Source organism: Nothoprocta perdicaria, unplaced genomic scaffold (genome assembly GCF_003342845.1).
Source record: "Nothoprocta perdicaria isolate Ctin4 unplaced genomic scaffold, notPer1 scaffold_103, whole genome shotgun sequence".
NCBI classification, from domain to species: domain Eukaryota; kingdom Metazoa; phylum Chordata; class Aves; order Tinamiformes; family Tinamidae; genus Nothoprocta; species Nothoprocta perdicaria.
Window position 1 is genome coordinate 1682976 of NW_020454128.1, and position 18737 is coordinate 1701712.

The 18737-nt window shown below is 61.0% G+C and overlaps 3 protein-coding genes across 3 annotated transcripts in view; 1 reads left to right on the forward strand and 2 right to left on the reverse strand.

Annotated features, from left to right (window-relative positions):
* LOC112950096 (protein FAM178B-like) overlaps window positions 1-187 on the reverse strand; it is a 10850-nt gene extending 10663 nt beyond the window's left edge. Inside the window, exon 1 of the mRNA XM_026042564.1 lies at window positions 26-187. Within this exon, the coding sequence (XP_025898349.1) occupies window positions 26-187 (162 nt within the window). The remainder of the gene's footprint in view (window positions 1-25) is intronic.
* A 540-nt stretch (window positions 188-727) lies between these two features.
* On the forward strand, window positions 728-16475 carry SNRNP200 (small nuclear ribonucleoprotein U5 subunit 200). Its single transcript, XM_026043174.1, has 45 exons — window positions 728-772; window positions 873-1036; window positions 1190-1361; window positions 1641-1833; window positions 2085-2140; window positions 2687-2785; window positions 3098-3250; window positions 3345-3444; window positions 3557-3693; window positions 4359-4442; window positions 4692-4865; window positions 5139-5276; window positions 5440-5595; window positions 5808-5978; window positions 6161-6354; window positions 6606-6729; window positions 7089-7238; window positions 7394-7504; window positions 7887-8018; window positions 8393-8581; window positions 8793-8990; window positions 9309-9461; window positions 9576-9656; window positions 9974-10057; window positions 10488-10594; window positions 10774-10892; window positions 11166-11320; window positions 11495-11684; window positions 11783-11956; window positions 12079-12239; window positions 12346-12573; window positions 12859-13050; window positions 13145-13323; window positions 13460-13611; window positions 13723-13831; window positions 13974-14082; window positions 14248-14437; window positions 14575-14739; window positions 14936-15057; window positions 15193-15336; window positions 15419-15595; window positions 15704-15864; window positions 15947-16028; window positions 16137-16229; window positions 16321-16475. The coding sequence occupies exons 1-45, from the start codon at window positions 728-730 to the stop codon at window positions 16462-16464; spliced, it is 6411 nt and encodes a 2136-aa protein (XP_025898959.1). The 3' UTR covers window positions 16465-16475.
* A 680-nt stretch (window positions 16476-17155) lies between these two features.
* Window positions 17156-18511, reverse strand: CIAO1 (cytosolic iron-sulfur assembly component 1). The gene is made up of 6 exons (XM_026042575.1): window positions 18245-18511; window positions 18066-18177; window positions 17904-17992; window positions 17632-17833; window positions 17475-17562; window positions 17156-17406 (listed from the first exon to the last, which is right to left on the reverse strand). Exons 1-6 carry the CDS (start codon window positions 18509-18511, stop codon window positions 17163-17165), a joined length of 1002 nt encoding a protein of 333 aa, XP_025898360.1. The 3' UTR covers window positions 17156-17162.
* Window positions 18512-18737: the final 226 nt, after the last annotated feature.

The window sequence follows — 18737 nt, forward strand, 5'->3', positions numbered from 1 at the left end:
CCAGCAGCCCCGGCGGCGGCAGCGCGAAGGGGCGGCCCACGCGGAGCTGCTTGTGCGCGCGCAGCTGCTGGTAGCGCTCCAGCCCCGCCTGGAAGCGCGGGCTGAACAGGCCGGTGCGCGGCGGCGCGCGCGCCGACGACAGCGGGATCTGGTACCAGCGCAGCGGGCCGCCCCCCCCCGCCGCCATCGCGCCCGCCCCGCCGCCGCCGCGACCGTTGGGACCGTTGCGACCGGCGCGGACACGCGGGGCGGGGGGGCGAGGAGGAGGCGGGGCCTGCGCGGCGCCGGGCCAATGGGAGGCAGGTGCCGCCGCGGCCCCGCCCACCGGCGCGCACCTTTCAAACGGCAACGTGCAACGGTTCCTCGGACCCCGCCCCCGCGCGGCACCGACTGGCCAATGGGAGTGTGTGGCGGGCGGGTCGCCACGCCCCCTGGCGGCAAGGCGGGGGATCGGGTTATCCTATGGCTTGGCCCCGCCCCTTGAGGTCTTCCGGCCAATCAAGATGGAGTGGGGGAGTGTCTCCTCCCCTCAGCAGGCCGCGCAGAGCATCTTGGGAGCCGTAGTCCCCGTGCTGCGGTGCCCGCTGGGAAATGTAGTCCCAGAGCGAGAGGCGGCCATCACTTCCGGGTCGCCTGAGCGGGAAGGCGGCGCGGAGAGGGCGGCCGGTTTCCGTTTGCCCCGGAAGCTGCGGCGCGTGCTCCGGTGCGCGGCGGGCCCGGCGGCGCCATGGCGGACGTGACCGCGCGGAGCCTGCAGTACGAGTACAAGGCGGTGAGTGCGGCCCTAGCGGCGGCCCGGGCGCCACCGGGTCCGGTACCGGGTCCGGTTCCGGTGGCACCGCCGCCGCCTCACGCCGCTCCCCGCCCCGCAGAACTCCAACCTCGTGCTCCAAGCCGACCGCTCGCTCATCGACCGCACGCGGCGCGATGAGCCCACGGGCGAGGTGCTGTCCCTCGTGGGGAAGCTCGAGGGCACCCGCATGGGCGACAAGGCGCAGAGGACCAAGCCGCAGATGCAGGAGGAGAGGCGGGCCAAGTGAGTGCGCCCTGATTAGCGCTCGTTAATTAGGGGGGTCATCGGCCTCCCCGGTGTGCGCTGCGGCCCCGCGAGGCCGCTGCTCCGGGAGGGAGGCGCGTCCCGGTTCCCGCTCCCCGCCGACGCGGCCGCTCCTCCCCGTGCCCCTCGCAGGAGGAGGAAGCGCGACGAGGACCGGCACGACATCAACAAGATGAAGGGCTACACGCTGCTCTCCGAGGGCATCGACGAGATGGTGGGAATCATCTACAAGCCCAAAACCAAGGAGACCCGCGAGACCTACGAGGTCCTGCTGAGCTTCATCCAGGCGGCCCTCGGGGACCAGGTAGGGACGGGGACGGCGCCGCGGGATGGATCCACCCTGGGATGGATTCTCAGCCTTCTGCACGAGGTGGCCTCGCTCCCACGGTGCTGGCTCTGCTTCTTGTGGACGTCACCACGCTCGTGTGTGGTGCCATCCCAGTCACGTGTGGCGTTTCGATGGCACCACCAGTTTCTCGCGTGTGTTTTAAAGCAGACTTTCCCCGAACGCGGTGAGGTGCGGGAGGGAAGGTGGCCCGGGCAGAGGAGGGGACGCCGCGCGGTGACGCTCGTTGTTCCACAGCCCCGGGACATCCTGTGCGGCGCCGCCGACGAGGTGCTGGCCGTGCTGAAGAACGAGAAGCTGCGCGATAAGGAGAGGCGCAAGGAGATCGACCTGCTGCTGGGCCAGACAGACGACACCCGCTACCACGTGCTCGTGAACCTGGGCAAGAAGATCACGGATTACGGGGGCGACAAGGAGATCCAGAACATGGGTACGGGCAGCACCGGCCGGGCTGCGGCGCTCGGAACGGCGCTGGGGGAAGCAGCGCCGCAGCAAGGGCTGCCAAAAGCAGCCTTGCTGCAGGAATCGTAATTTCACACAGCAAAACCAGGGAATTTTGGATGCTTTTCAAGCCCCGACTCTTGTTCTCTCCAAAATTCATGTGCGCGGGGGCGGGCTGTGTGGATCTTGCAGATGGTCGCCAGATTTTCCCTCGTTAATTAACACCGCTCTCCCTCGCAGATGACAATATTGATGAGACGTACGGCGTGAACGTGCAGTTCGAGTCGGACGAGGAGGTGAGAGCGGGGGAGCCCCTGGGGAAGCCGACGCGGGCTCGGGCTGCGATCCGCGTGCGGGGGAAGAGAGGCCGGGTTATTTTAGATGCTGCTTCCAGCCTTCGCGAGGCTCTGTCTCGCCCACCCAAGGCTTTCTGCGAGTGCGCGGTGCAGCAAGCAGCCGGTGGTATTTCCATCTCCCGGGAGAACTCGCGGCAGCGGGAGGAAGGCGTGAAGTCAGATGCGCAGCTTGGAAGCCTTTTGTAGTTTGCTCTCCAGGATTGGGAGGAGAGAGCAAACAGAGACTCGGAGCCCACATAAGATCTTTTTCTAATAGCCCAGGAACGCAAATAATTTAATGAATTTAATTGTGTGACACAAAGCCGCTAGGCAGGAAGGCTTCTGCGCAGTGACCTTAGGGTGAGCCCTATCTAAATAGGCTCAGAGACCTTGGTGCCCTGCTGGTGTTGCGGGCTGTGCGTCCTCAGGAGCGGGGTGCCCGCTTGCTCGTTTCGCTGGAAAAGCTGCTCGCTTCGAAAGCCGCTCACGGGCTGCCTGTTTTGACAGGAAGGCGATGAGGACATTTACGGCGAGGTGCGCGACGAGGCCTCCGACGACGACATGGAAGGAGACGAAGCCGTGGTCCGTTGCACCCTCTCGGCCAACGTGAGTGCCCGGGGGACGCAGGGCGCGCTCGTCGCCGCCGTGCCTGGGCGCAGGGGCAGGGATCCCGCTGGGCACCGCGTGGAGTTGAGCTCCTCGCTGCTGGAAGGCAGCTTTGAAGGCCGTCCTCCAATGGAGGCCAAGGTTGACGTAGGTGCCTCGGGGTCCAACCAGCAGAGCTGAGCTCCTGGTTTTGTTCTGCCCTGTGCCGGAGGAGTGGGCTCTAAACACCCATTCTGCCACGCGAGGGGCGCGTGAATGCCTTTCCCACGGAGGAATATGATTTTGGAGTGGGGTTTTTTTTGTCTTTTGAAGCTTGTGGCATCGGGTGAGCTGATGAGTTCGAAGAAGAAGGATCTGCATCCCCGAGACATCGACGCCTTTTGGCTGCAGCGGCAGCTGAGCCGCTTCTACGACGATGCCATAGTGTCGCAGAAGAAGGCGGATGAAGTGCTGGAGATCTTGAAGGTGAACGAGCAGCTGCACTGCAGCTCAGGGCCCTTCTTTCTGCGACGCAGAAGTTACCCACCAATAACTTGTTGCTCCTCGTATCTCTTCCCAGACTGCCAGCGACGACCGGGAATGTGAGAACCAGCTTGTCCTGCTCCTGGGCTTCAACACCTTTGACTTCATTAAGGTGCTGCGGCAGCACCGCATGATGAGTGAGTGGTGTCTCCCTTGCCCCTGCCCATCGGCAGGGCTTGGCGCGCCTCTGCGCCCTCTTTTACCTCCAGCCTTGTGCCCACCTCACATCTCGTGGTTTCCTTTTGCCAGTCCTGTACTGCACGTTGCTGGCCAGTGCCCAGAGCGAGGCGGAGAAAGAGAGGATAATGGGGAAGATGGAAGCGGATCCCGAGCTGTCCAAGTTCCTGTACCAGCTGCACGAGACGGAGAAGGAAGATCTCATCCGGGTAAGGGCAGCGGGACCCTCGCAAGATGCGCAGAGGGATCCTGGCTTCCTTGTTGCTGGCTGAGCCACCGTTCTGTTGTTTTCTGTTTGTGGGAGCAGAATCCGCTTACTCACCGAGGATCTGGGAAGCGTAGGAAGTGTTGCTTGGGTGACTGCAGAGATGCATCTGATAGGGCAATAAATTTATCCTTTTTATTTCCAAGTTGTTCAGGTGTTTGCTTTTCTAGAAGAACACCAGCGTGCTTAAGCTTCAGGCTTTTGTGCTGCTGTTTATGCTCTGGTAACAATGCTTTTCACCTCTGAACCTTCTCGGTGTGAGACTCGCTGCAATAAGACCCTGCAGTCGCCCCCATCGGCTCGTAGTCACCAGGGGTGGCTGCTGCTCCTCACAGCAGAGCTCAGCAGCAGTGTTGGGGTGCCGCACTAGCGCTCCGGCCTTTGGAAGCAGCGTTTCCGTGTCGCGTTGATACGAAGGGCCAGTTCTGGGGAGGGGCTGGCGGTGCTGATACTGTGCAGGGCACCCTGTGGTGGCACGTGAGCGCCTGGGCACGAGAGCCACCCTCACGCCTGGCACCGCAGTCATGGGGACTAGCGAGGTGCTAAGCCAGGGCACAGGAGGAAGAGGAGGACTAGGGAGAGGGGCTGACCCATTGTCTCTTCGTGCAGGAGGAACGCTCTCGCCGGGAGCGTGTTCGGCAGTCCCGGATGGATACTGACCTGGAAACCATGGATCTGGACCAAGGAGGAGAGGTAAGACTCTCCACATCCACCGCTTATTCCTTCGCACAAGCCTCCCAAGTAGATGTTAGAAGTATTTGAAGTAGAATGCACAGGAAGATGGTGGAAGGGAAGGTGTTGAGGATGAGCCCCTGATTTATCACATAAATATTGACTAGGTGGGTGCAGTTGCTTTGCTGTGAGTCCCAGGGCGAAAATGGGAGGAGAGGGTCATTCTTTCCCTGCACCTTCCTCGCCTGACTCTCCCTCTGCTCTGTGCAGGCGTTGGCTCCTCGGCAGGTGCTGGACTTGGAGGATCTGGTGTTTGCTCAGGGCAGTCACTTCATGGCCAACAAGCGATGCCAGCTGCCCGACGGCTCCTTCCGCAGGCAGCGCAAGGGCTACGAGGAGGTGCACGTGCCCGCCCTCAAGCCGAAGCCCTTTGGCTCTGAAGAGGTAGGTGACCCACCTGGTTGCCGCTTGTTTGGTGCCAAGTGTGTTGGATTCCTGCTGCTCTTGTGGGAGATGTTCTGGAACTGTGCCTGTGACTTGCAGGATCAGCAAACTGCTCTCGTTTGATCTCTTCTTAACCTACTCCATGGTCACTTGACACAGGGCTGCTTCTCTGCTGTCCCTCTGCTCCCCAGGATGTTTTCACATCTCCCACGTGCCCTGCAGGTCGCAAGGTGCTGAAACCAGGGCTTTCATCTCAGTGTTTTCCCTTTGCAGCAACTGGTCTCCGTGGAGAAGCTGCCCAAGTATGCCCAGGCTGGGTTCGAGGGGTTCAAGACGCTGAACCGGATTCAGAGCAAGCTGTACCGCGCGGCGCTGGAGTCGGATGAGAACCTCCTGCTGTGTGCGCCCACGGTGAGGAGCCGCTTGCAGCCCTCGTGGGCAGCCGGAGGGGAGCTGCTCACCACCCTGCAGCTGGAGAGCAGCCCGTTTAGGCAGGAAAGAGCTGCCTTCACAGCCTCACCTTCACCCCAGGGAGGACACGGAGTTGATGGGGCCGGTTCTGCTTCCCTTCTAGGGGGCCGGGAAAACCAACGTGGCGCTCATGTGCATGCTGCGGGAAATAGGGAAGCACATTAACATCGATGGGACCATCAACGTGGACGAGTTCAAGATCATCTACATTGCGCCCATGAGGTCCCTGGTGCAGGAGATGGTGGGCAGCTTCGGGAAGGTAATGAAAGGCTTGGTCCTTGCCCCACTACAACCATAGATGAGTTTTATTGCAGCAGTTTCCTTGTTAGAAAACGTTGTTAGCGGTTTCCTTGTGTTTTGCGTGGCGTGGAGGAATAGGCGAGTGTGAAACTGTCCGTGAGCGTCTCGGGGAACGCTCGCTCTCAGGGAACGGGTGTTTTTCAACCTAAGCGCCCTCGGGCTTCCTCCTAGCGCCTGGCCACGTACGGCATCAACGTGGCTGAGCTGACGGGGGACCACCAGCTGTGCAAGGAGGAGATCAGCGCTACCCAGATCATCGTGTGCACCCCGGAGAAGTGGGACATCATCACGCGCAAGGGCGGAGAGCGCACCTACACCCAGCTGGTGCGCCTCGTCATCCTGGTGAGCACCCAGGGGCCTCGCCGGCGCGGCCCGCCTCGGAGTGGGCGTCCCACGGGGGCCGAGCGATGAGTCTGCCTCAGCCCACGCAAAGAGGCCGCGCACGACTGCCAGCAAGAAGGGAAAGCAGATGAATGGAGCCAGCCTGGAGCTGGAGTAACTTTTCCCTCTTTTCTCCTTCCCAGGATGAAATACACCTCCTCCATGATGACCGAGGACCCGTCCTGGAGTCTCTGGTGGCCAGAGCCATCCGCAACATTGAGATGACCCAGGAGGACGTGAGGCTTGTGGGCTTGAGTGCCACCCTTCCCAACTACGAGGACGTGGCTACGTTCCTCAGAGTAGACCCTGCCAAAGGCTTGTTCTACTTTGATAACAGGTACCTGAAAAAGCTGAGAAAGGTCTTTTGTTATCAGGCTGTGGATAAATATGGCTCTCAAACGATACTGGCATCTCACTGGGCCTCTACACTGGTCTAGTCATGGATGTATTTGCTCTAGGACTTGCTAAGAAATGCATGTTAAGGTCCAAAAGAGTGAAATACACACTTAAAACAAAATGCTGACAAAAACGTTGTATTAAGGTTTCCTCTTTCTTCTGCTCGCTTACGGGCTCTCCTTTTTCTTACAGCTTCCGACCGGTGCCCCTGGAGCAGACCTATGTGGGTATAACAGAGAAGAAAGCTATCAAACGCTTCCAGATAATGAACGAGATTGTTTATGAGAAGATTATGGAGCATGCTGGGAAGAACCAGGTTGGATCCTTTGTTTTAGTGTTCCTGTGGCAGTTAACCCTGATTTGTGCCTGTTGCTGGTGAAGCTCCTTTGAGCTTCTGCATTTGCTGTGGCTGCAGAAACGTGGCTGTGGAGGTTTGGGCGGTCAGTGGCAGCTGAGGAAGAAAGAAAAAGTACACTTCTGTTTATAGCAATTTTCTGCTGAAATTTGCTCTCTTTCTCTCTTTATAGCATTTTTATGCTGAAAAAAAAATGGCCAAGATGGGGGAGTAGAGCTCTCTGTTAAAGTCTCAAGGGGCAGACTGGGTCAAGGACCTTTGCCAACTGCTGCCACAGTGATTTGTCTTCTCAGCAGTGGTACCGTGTGCTTCTTTGGCAGGTCCTGGTGTTCGTTCACTCCAGGAAGGAGACTGGCAAGACGGCCCGGGCCATCAGGGACATGTGCCTTGAAAAAGACACCCTGGGGCTCTTCTTGCGAGAAGGCTCGGCCTCCACCGAGGTGCTGAGGACCGAAGCGGAGCAGTGCAAGGTAAGTGCGGGGCTCTTCTGACACACCAACAGCAGCCGTGTGGGAGTGCACATTTTCAGCCTGCTCAGGGCTTTGCACTACCTTCGCTTGCCTCTCTTCTTCCTGGCATGACTCAGATCAAGTTGAAAAGCTAAGGCTGGTTGTTTTTGCTGCAGAACCTGGAGCTGAAGGATCTCCTGCCCTATGGCTTCGCCATTCACCACGCAGGGATGACGCGAGTGGACCGGACCCTGGTGGAGGATCTGTTTGCTGACAAGCACATTCAGGTGAGCATCACTCCCCGGGAGGAGTTTTCTCCAGGACAAGTTCAATCCAGAGAGATACTGCATAAAAAATGCTTGAGCCGTGTTTTGAAGTAGCCCTTTGGGCAAAATGTAGGAGATCAAGCGTAGCTGGCCTCCATCCTGCCTTCCCAAAGCTGGTGCCTAATGAAGGGAGCCTCCAGTTCCGCATAAAGAATAAGAACTAAAAGCCTTGACCACTAGCAGAGGGGACAAAAACATCTCCCTGAGGGGAAATGGGTATTTAAAGCTAGAGGTGTGTCCCAACGGTCATGTTGTCCCTGCTGTGTGTGCTTCTAATGGCAGGACCACCTTTTTCCCCTTAGGAAAGGGCTGCCTCTTGCTGACCACTGTTTTGCTCCTACAGGTTCTGGTGTCCACCGCAACGCTGGCGTGGGGTGTGAACCTCCCTGCTCATACGGTCATCATCAAGGGCACACAGGTGTACAGCCCCGAGAAGGGGCGCTGGACTGAGCTGGGCGCTCTGGACATCTTGCAGGTGAAGTTCTGGTACCAAACTGACCAGGATGACCTGGGGCAGGATCTTTCCTCTCCTCCAGGGCACATTTGTGGGCTGCTTTGGTATTTTTTTGGTGCAATGGCTCCTTGCTTTCTACTGTCAGGCAGTCTCAGCTGTTCTGAGCTGTCCTGCTGCGAGGGTGCAGGAGAAGCAGATCAGGAGGAGGAAAGACAGAGGAGACGCAGGAGAAAAGTTTCCTCTCTCTGCCTCTTACCCAGACACATCTTGGATATCTGTACGTGACTCCAGCCAGCTGGAAGTCAAAGCAGGCCAAGCAGTCTGGCTGTAAAATCCCAGGACACAGTAACAAGTTGCTTAAAGCTCTTATCTTTCGCTGACTTCTTTTCTCTTAGATGCTGGGACGTGCCGGGCGGCCCCAGTACGATACCAAAGGTGAGGGGATCCTCATCACGTCCCATGGAGAGCTGCAGTATTACCTGTCCCTGCTCAACCAGCAGCTCCCCATAGAGAGCCAGATGGTATCAAAGCTCCCTGACATGCTGAACGCGGAGACGGTGCTCGGGAACGTCCAGAACGCCAAGGTGAGCGGAGAGCATCGCCCTCTCGCCATACGTTCCCCCCGTGTAGGCTCAGTGGTGAAAATGGGCGCACGACCTTTCCTCAGAGCAATCCCGCCCAGTGATGAGGCTGCTCGCTATAAGGGAGCCCAGAAACTTGCAGGGTGTCCCCGCCTGTCCCCTTGGGCTTGCTGGCAGAGGCTGCGGCCCTGACGGTGCCCTGGCCTTCCCTCAGGACGCGGTGAACTGGCTCGGCTACACCTACCTGTACATCCGCATGCTGCGCACCCCCACTCTCTACGGGATATCCCACGATGACTTGAAGGGGGACCCGCTGCTGGACCAGCGCCGCCTGGACCTGGTGCACACTGCAGCCCTCATGTTAGACAAGAACAACCTGGTGAAATACGACAAGAAGACGGGGAACTTCCAGGCAAGGCGGGACTTGGGAAGGGCGCTGTGCCTGAGCAGAGCTGAGCAGGAGCCTCCTCTGCCTCAGTGTTTGCCACTGCCTCCTGAGGAACGTCACGTTCCTGCTGCAGTTTCACTGCTTCAGAGGCAGTGAGATGAGAAGGCGAGGGTGCAGAATGGGGAATTGTGCTGCCAAAGCAGCTTTCCTGGGTGATGGTAGCCTGAGAGCGGATGCTTGGCTTGCCTGGAAATGTCTTCCCTCCTGCAGGCTAGTTTCTGTTCAGCATTTTCCCGCGATGCCAGGGATGGGCAGATAACTGTGTTCTGCTTCTTGTCACAGGTGACAGAGCTGGGCCGCATCGCCAGCCATTACTACATCACCAATGATACGATGCAAACTTACAATCAGCTCCTTAAACCCACCCTGAGTGAAATCGAGCTGTTCCGGGTCTTCTCGCTGTCTTCAGAGTTCAGGAACATCACCGTGAGGGAGGTATGGAGCCAGACACCTCCATCCAAGCGAGACACTTCAGAGCTCCTCTATTGGGAATGGTCCCACAGAGGAAAAGCTCTGCAGCATCACATCTCTCTTCCCTTGGTGTCCTAGGAGGAAAAGCTCGAGCTCCAGAAGCTGCTGGAGCGAGTTCCGATCCCGGTGAAGGAGAGCATTGAGGAGCCAAGTGCCAAGGTGGGTCTCGCCTGCTCTTGTAAGGGACCTCCTGCCTGTCTCGGGAGGCAAGAGTGATGCTTGTGACAAACCTGGCACGCCAAATGCCGTGTCAGTCTGCTGCTGTGTGAGACCTTTGTGTTGTCCTCCCCGTGTGTGACATCCTGGACTGTAAGAGATGCTCCAGGTTTTAGGTTGAGCACGTGAAGATCAGCTGGTCCTTGGTGATCTTTCCAGCCCCTCTGTCTTGCTTCACGTTGAAGGCCACCGGGATCAGGTCCTAGTGCAGGGGGGACCCAGCTGGCCCTGAGAAAATGTTTTCTCTTCTGTTTCTGCAGATCAACGTGCTCCTGCAGGCCTTCATCTCCCAGCTGAAGCTGGAAGGATTTGCTCTGATGGCAGACATGGTGTATGTTACCCAGGTGAGCGAGGAAAGGTGGCTGGGGCCTCCATCTCCCTTAGGTGTGTGCAGTCCATCCTCTTCGTGGTCTTCCTGCTGGCAACAGGGCCTCATATTTCAGGGCTTCAGTTCGTATTCATAAGTGGTTTTGATGATAATGGAGCTGTGAGTGTGTGAGGAGGTCTGACACCACCCACTGTGTGGGAATTAGGTCCTCATTGGAGTCTTTTATTTGTAATCAAAGTCCTGAGTTGACTCAACTACACAGAACTGCAGAGGAGCCTCGTCCTCCTGCCACAAATGCCAAGTTCCTGAGGATGGAAATCAAATTACTGCTTCACTCATGGGCATCTGGGGTGAAGCACCCGAGGTCAAACCTCTTTCTCTGTGACTGGGAAGTAAAAGGAACAGGAAGGAGGAGTAGAGCCCTGAGGTGTGCTCTGTCCCCGCAGTCTGCCGGCCGGCTCATGCGTGCCATCTTCGAGATCGTGCTGAACCGTGGCTGGGCCCAGCTCACCGACAAAACCCTCAACCTCTGCAAGATGATTGACAAACGCATGTAAGTGAGGACTTCTCCCATGGCCCCTCACGTAGGAGGGCTCGCGGGCAGGTTCTTGGCCAAGATCGGTGCTGTACCAGGCTCCGGTTGAGGGCTGGTCTTTGGCAACGTGGTGAACGCAGCGCTCTGAGCCCACTTCTCTGTTTCTTTGCTTGTCTCCCCTCGTGCTGCCCTTGCAGGTGGCAGTCCATGTGCCCTTTGCGCCAGTTCAAGAAACTCCCTGAAGAAGTAGTGAAGAAAATCGAGAAGAAGAACTTCCCGTTTGAGCGGCTCTATGACTTGAACCATAACGAAATAGGTACTGAGGCGTGGGGCAGATGCTAGAGGGAGATTTCCGCCTCCTCGTTCCTCTGTGCTGTGTTTTGTCTTGGAGGCTGGGGTGCTTGTTCCCATATGTCTCAAGTGGCAGAAGTGGTGAGGATCTTGGCACAGCCTGAAGAATGTAGTGGCTTTGCCATGGGACCTCGCTCTACCTTTCTGGTAGCACTTGGGTCGCAGAGAGTGAATGATGTTCAGTTCCAGAAGCACTGATCACCCTGCCTGTCCTGACAGCAGCGTCCTTCTCTTGCAGGAGAGCTGATCCGAATGCCTAAGATGGGCAAGACAATCCACAAATACGTCCATCTGTTCCCAAAGTTGGAACTCTCTGTCCACTTGCAGCCCATTACTCGCTCCACCTTGAAGGTAGAGCTCACCATCACCCCCGACTTCCAGTGGGATGAGAAGGTGAGCTGTGCAAGGAGATGAGCCACCCTCCTTAAAGCGGGGTGGCTAAAGATCCCATCCCATTTCCTGGGCTGGGAGGACGCTCCTGGGGCAGGAGAGCTGGTGTCCAGCCCTGGAGGTCTGGAAGGGGGAGCTCTGGGCTCTGCTACGAAGGTAAGAGTTCTCGTTGCCCAGGTGCACGGTTCATCTGAAGCCTTCTGGATCTTGGTGGAGGACGTGGACAGCGAAGTGATCCTGCACCACGAGTACTTCCTGCTGAAAGCCAAGTACGCGCAGGACGAGCACCTCGTCACCTTCTTTGTGCCCGTCTTTGAGCCGCTGCCCCCACAGTACTTCATCCGCGTGGTCTCCGACCGCTGGCTCTGTAAGTCTCCCTCCCAGCAGCTGGCTTGAGAGCCCCAGAGATGAAACGTTTTCATCCTGGAGGGGACTCTAACATATTTGAGTGTCTCTACCCAACAGCCTGCGAGACCCAGCTGCCCGTTTCCTTCCGCCACCTCATCCTGCCTGAGAAGTATCCTCCTCCAACTGAGCTGCTGGACCTGCAGCCGCTGCCCGTGTCCGCTCTGCGAAACAGCTCCTTCGAGAGCCTCTACCAGGACAAGTTCCCCTTCTTCAACCCCATCCAGACTCAGGGTGGGTCTCAGTTCTGCACCCTTCCTCCTCAGCAAGCTCTTTTGCTGGTTCCTCAGCCCCAACATGAGTCCCTTGGAGTCGGTGCAGAGCTGCTCACGTCCGTGTCGTTCCTCTGCCCCCAGTGTTTAACACAGTGTACAACAGCGACGACAACGTGTTTGTGGGTGCCCCCACGGGCAGCGGCAAAACCATTTGTGCCGAGTTCGCCATCCTGAGGATGTTGCTGCAGAACTCGGAAGGACGTTGCGTTTACATCACCCCCATGGAGGCCCTGGCGGAGCAGGTGAGCCCCTGCGTGCACCTCCGCACGTGCCTGGGTATCTCCAGGAGTTTGGTAGAGCACATTCTCATCCGGGATTAACAACCGCCCCCTCCTTGCGTTTTGGCAGGTCTTCATGGACTGGTACGAGAAGTTCCAGGAGCGCCTCAATAAGAAGGTGGTCTTGCTCACGGGGGAGACCAGCACCGACCTGAAGTTACTGGGCAAAGGGAACATCATCATCAGCACCCCTGAGAAATGGGACATCCTGTCGCGGCGCTGGAAGCAGCGCAAGAACGTCCAGAACGTCAACCTCTTCATCGTGGACGAAGTGCACCTCATCGGGGGCGAGAATGGGGTGCGTCTCGGGCGCGCTGCCGTCACAGGGGGTGGGTGACCGACCGTGGTGGTCCTGGGGCGGCTGATGGTTCCTGGTACCTGGAACGAGGGCAGCTTTTCCCATGGGAGTTTGCTGAAGCCCCAGTGTGGGGATAGGAGGGCTGATTCCCTTGGGAAGTTGAGGGGTGAGGAGCCCAGGGATGAGGGTGCTCGGGCCGTGGTGGCTGCAGCTCAGCCAGGAGACGTGGCCGAGCTGCCTCAGGCTCCTGCGTGTCCCCCTCCAACCTGCTGTGTGCCCCTGCAGCCGGTGCTGGAGGTTATCTGCTCCCGGATGCGCTACATCTCCTCCCAGATCGAGCGGCCCATCCGCATCGTGGCCCTGAGCTCGTCCCTGTCCAACGCCAAGGACGTGGCGCACTGGCTGGGCTGCAGCGCCACCTCCACCTTCAACTTCCACCCCAACGTCCGCCCCGTGCCCCTGGAGCTGCACATTCAGGTAGGACTTTGCCGGCTCCTCCCTCCGTTTCTCCTTTCCTTGTCCTTTCTGTGGGCTCTCAGGCACCATCGCTCCTTGCTGCTCCTCTGCGCAGGGCTTCAACATCAGCCACACGCAGACTCGCCTGCTCTCCATGGCCAAGCCCGTCTACCACGCCATCATGAAGCACTCTCCCAAGAAGCCCGTCATCGTCTTCGTGCCGTCCCGCAAGCAGACGCGCCTCACGGCCATCAACATCCTCACCACGTGCGCCTCGGACGTGCAGAGGCAAAGGTGGCTGTGCTGTGTCCCCCTGGGCTTTGTCCCTTTGTCCTTCCTCTGACTCTACTGGCCTGAGGGAGGACTAGTGCTGCAAAATGCCTGTGACTTGGTCTCGGCACGTGTCACCAGGCTCTCTCTTCCCCGTCAGGTTCCTGCACTGTGCAGAGAAGGACCTCATACCATACCTGGAGAAGCTGAACGACAACACGCTGAAGGAGACGCTTGTGAACGGCGTGGGCTACCTGCACGAGGGGCTCACGGCCATGGAGCGGCGAGTGGTGGAGCAGCTTTTCAGCTCTGGTGAGGACGTGGCTTCCCCTGGATTTCTGGGGCTGTTTTCCCTTGGGGTGCAAGCGCTGGCCCCAGAAACGCGCTCTGCCTCCAGCTGAGCACTCTCCGCTCGCCTTCCAGGAGCAGTTCAGGTCATGGTTGCCTCCCGCAGCCTCTGCTGGGGCATGGGCATCGCTGCTCACCTCGTGATCATCATGGACACGCAGTACTACAACGGCAAAATCCACGCGTGAGTGCGTCGGGCACGAGACCCGAATCCCCAAGGGCTTCATCCCTGTGCGGGCAGAAGTGACGCCCCGGGCAGCGGAGCGGCGGGAGCTTTCCGGGACGCATCTGCCCCCGTTGACAGCGCTGCTCTCTCCGTGTCTCAGGTACGTGGACTACCCCATCTACGACGTTCTGCAGATGGTGGGGCACGCTAACCGCCCGCTGCAGGACGACGAGGGCCGTTGTGTCATCATGTGCCAGGGCTCCAAGAAGGTCAGTGTGGAGCCGGGCACCGTGTCTCGCCTCTGAGCACTGCTCTCCTGCTTGCGCTGCGGGTTTCCCCTTGCGGCTCTGAACTCTTGCCACAAGCCCTGCTCTTGGGTTTGGGAGAGCTTTTATGGACACAGGTCCATATTTGGTCCCCTTGCCCTGCTGTAGGATTTCTTCAAGAAATTCCTCTATGAGCCCCTGCCGGTGGAGTCGCACCTGGACCACTGCATGCACGACCACTTCAATGCCGAGATTGTCACCAAGACCATTGAGAACAAGCAGGACGCAGTGGACTACCTCACATGGACCTTCCTCTATCGCAGGATGACCCAGAATCCAAACTACTACAACCTGCAAGGTGAGTGGAGAGGTCTGCACTGAATGACCCGGGGTGGGTGGACGCCCCCCTGCCTCTTCCCTGTGGGCTCAGTGTCTCCGAGAGCAGCTTTTCCCCTCGCTGGGAAGCCCCTGAGCCCCTTGGTGGTGTTCCTGCAGGCGTGTCCCACCGGCACCTCTCGGACCACCTCTCGGAGCTGGTGGAGCAGACGCTCAGCGACCTGGAGCAGTCCAAGTGCATCAGCATCGAGGACGAGATGGATGTGGCTCCTCTGAACCTGGGCATGATCGCGGCCTACTACTACATCAACTACACCACCATCGGTGAGGGCTCTGCGAAGGGCGGGTGCCCCCGGGGCTCCTGCTCGTGGGACGGAGCCCACAGTGCTCTGGGCAAACAGGGCGTGTGGTTAGAGGCAAAAGGCCACGTCCCTTAGCATGATGCCAAGAGCATCTCGTGGTTCGGGGGTTGATGCTGCCTTGGTTCTCCCTGACCCTGCGGCCTCCATGTCTTCCCCAGAGCTCTTCAGCATGTCCCTCAACGCCAAGACCAAGGTGCGGGGTCTGATCGAGATCATCTCCAACGCCGCCGAGTACGAGAACATCCCCATCAGGCACCACGAGGACAACCTGCTGCGGCAGGTGAGCGAGCGGGCAGCGCGCCCAGCACCAAAGTGCTGCTGGTGGCATCTGGGCCCCAGGGGACATGGGGGCAGGATGGCTGCAGGGACCTCTGCGCTGTGTGGCTGCAGCGCTGATGGATTTCTCTGTCTTTAGTTGGCCCAAAAGGTTCCCCACAAGTTGACCAACCCCAAATTCAACGATCCCCACGTCAAGACCAACCTGCTGCTGCAGGCCCACCTGTCGCGCATGCAGCTGAGCGCCGAGCTGCAGTCGGACACCGAGGAGATCCTCAGCAAGGTAGAGGGAGCGCGCGGGCGCCCGGAATCCCCGCGGCCCCCGGCTGCCCTGCGCCCTCCCGACGCGTCCCGCCCTCCCGCAGGCGATCCGGCTCATCCAGGCGTGCGTGGACGTGCTGTCCAGCAACGGGTGGCTCAGCCCTGCGCTGGCCGCCATGGAGCTGGCGCAGATGGTCACGCAGGCCATGTGGTCGAAGGACTCGTACCTCAAGCAGCTGCCTCACTTCACCTCCGAGCACATCAAGCGCTGCACCGACAAGGCAAGTGCCGAGGAAAAGGCTCCTCCCGGGAATTGGGAGCCACTGGCTTCCCATCGCGGGGCCGAGCCCCGAGCGAGGCTGACGGGCGCCGCCGCTTCCTTGTTGCAGGGTGTCGAGAGCGTCTTCGACATCATGGAGATGGAGGACGAGGACCGCAACGCGCTGCTGCAGCTCTCGGACGCGCAGATCGCCGACGTCGCCCGCTTCTGCAACCGCTACCCCAACATTGAGCTCTCCTACGAGGTGGTGGAGAAGGAGAGCATCCGCAGGTGGGTCCCGGCGCGCCGCGCCGCCCCGCGCTGCCGCCGCGGGGCCACCCTCACCCCCTCTCCCGTGGCTCTCTCCACGCAGCGGAGGACCCGTGGTGGTGCTGGTGCAGCTGGAGCGCGAAGAGGAGGTCACCGGCCCCGTCATCGCACCCCTCTTCCCCCAGGTACGTCCAGCTCTGCCCCGGGGGCTTCTGCCAGCATCTCCCGCGCTGGGGGGGCTCAGCAAGGCTGGGCACGGCGGGAGCCGGCCTGAGCCCTTTTCCCTCCGGCAGAAACGCGAGGAGGGCTGGTGGGTGGTGATCGGCGACTCCAAATCCAACAGCCTCATCTCCATCAAGCGGCTGACGCTGCAGCAGAAAGCCAAGGTGAGCGGGGCTGGGGCGAGCGGGAGCGCGTGGGGCCCGGGGGTGCCCGGGAGTGCCCGCCGTGCCGCCCAACGCGCGCTCCCTGGCGCAGGTCAAGCTGGACTTCGTGGCCCCGGCCACGGGCACCCACAACTACACGCTGTACTTCATGAGCGACGCCTACATGGGCTGCGACCAGGAGTACAAGTTCAGCGTGGACGTGAAGGAGGCCGAGAGCGACAGCGAGTCCGACTGAGGGCCGCTGGTGCCGCCGCTTCGCCCCGCGAACGGGGACCCTCGCGCGGTGGCCGGGCCGGGCAGGCGGCCCTCGCTGCTGGCGCCCGCTCTGCTCCTCGGCCCCGGCGCCTCCCTCTTCTCCCGCGCTGGGTGTTTTTTACAGTGGTGTTGCTCTGTACAGTGTTTTTAGGGAGTAGCTGTATGTGGGAGCGCGGAGCAACTGCAGCAGCTGGAATAAACCTTAACCCTTCACCTGGGCCTCTGCAATGGGGGTGTTGAGGGAGGGGAGGGCATGGAGAAAACAGTCCCCCTGTCCCTTGGAGCTCAAAATGGTCATTAGCAGGATTAATTAAGAGCCTGAGCTGTCTAACAGCTCTTGCTGTCTAACAGCTGAGAGAATGAACGGGGGTGGTGGAAGGGAAAAGCAGGTTCCCCCCATGTGGGAACCGACCTCCCCAGGCCCCAGTTTCCAGGGAGGGCCAAAACCCCCAGGCCCTTCATGGCCGCTTTGGCAAGTCCCCAGGGACCAACGTCGCCGGCAGGGAGGGCTTTGCTGGCACCAAGGACAAGCCGGAGTCGCCTATGGAGCCAGCACCCTTTTATTGAGCATGTGCATGCACGTGAGCACGGGGACGCCCCCGGCGCTGCCCCGCGTGTCCCCGGGGGCCCGCGGGCCCCGCATGCGCCCGCCGCAGCCCCGGCCGTCGCGCCGGGCGCTCAGCAGCCCTCGGGGCGCTGGTAGTGCCAGAAGGCGACGTCGCCGTCGTCGCTGCACGAGGCCAGCAGGCCGGGCTCCGTGGGGTGCCAGGCCACGCAGTTGACGTCCTGGGTGTGCGCGCGGGCCACGTGGGCCGCCAGGCTGAAGGTGGGCGGCTCGTGCGGGGCGCCGGGCGCGCTCTCCTCGAACACGCGGATGGCGTCGTCGCCGCAGGCCGTGGCCAGCGCGCCCGTCAGGTGGCACCTGCGGTGCCGGCGGCATCAGGCAGTGCCCGCGGTGCCACCGGCGCACCAGAGCGGCCGTGTGCTCACCATGCCACGTCGTAGATGGTCCGTGTGTGGAAGCCAGAGAGGGTGCAGACGCACTTCCAGCTGGGATCGGAGCTGCTGCCGGCCCCCCCTGCGGCACAGAGCCCCCCTTACCCCTCTGCGCGGGCGGGAAGGGGTCGGGCCCGGGGCCGCCCCTCACCTTGCTCGGCGCCCGGCTCGTGGCGGCGCCACACGCGCACGGTGCGGTCGTCGCTGCAGGACGCCAGGCGCTGCCCGTCGCGGTCGAAGGCCACGCTCCACACGGTGGACTCGTGGCCCTCGAGCGTGGCGCAGCACACCCAGTCGTCGTCCTCCTCGCGGTAGAGCTTCACCGTGTCGTCGTAGCTCGCCGAGGCCAGGAGCTGCGCGGGACAAGGGAGGCGGTGGGAGGCCGCGGGGACGGCGCCGCCGCGGGCCCGCCCGCCCACTCACCTCCTGGCTGGGGTGCCACACGACGTGCTTGACGTCCTGTGTGTGCGAGCTGAGCACGCTCACGCACTCGTACTCCTCCTCCTCGTCCACTGCGCGGAGGAAGCGCGCGGTGAGCGGGGCCGCGGGCGCCGGGGCCGCGGGGGCAGCCGGGCGGGCGCTCACCTTCCCACACCCACACGCTCTTGTCACGGCTGCACGTGGCCAGCAGGGTCCCCGAGGGCGCCCAGGCCACCGACTTCACCTCGTTCTCGTGGCCCTCCAAGGTGGTGACGCACTGCGGGGCGGCGGGGCCGTGAGCGCGGCCGCGGCCCCCGCCCGGCGCCGCCGCCGCCCCCGCTCACCTCGAAGCCGCCGGGCTCCTGCTTCCAGATGCAGGTGGTGGCGTCGAAGCTGGCCGAGGCCAGGTAGGTGCCGCAGGGCGACCAGGCCACCTTGCGCACCGTGCGCTGGTGCCCGTCGCTCAGCACCGCGCGGCACGACCAGCCCGCGCCTGCGGGCGCACGGGTGCTGCCCACGGGGACGGGACCGCACCGGCACGGCCCCGCCCCCGCCGGCGTGGCCCCGCCCCCCTTCGCAGCCCCATCCCTCAATGCCGCCCCCGTGCTCATGCCATCCTAGCCCCGCCCTTTCTTCTAGCCCCACCCCTTTCTCTCAGCACAAGCTCCGCCCCTTCCCTCAGCCCCTCGGGTTTTTAGCCCCGCCCCTTGCCCCAGACCCTCCAGCCCCGCCCTCTTACCCAATCCCTCTCCCGGGTCCCTGGCCCCGCCCCCTCACAGATAGCCCTCCCTGGCCACGCCCCCTCCCCAGCCCCGCCTTCACAGCCCAGCTAGCCCC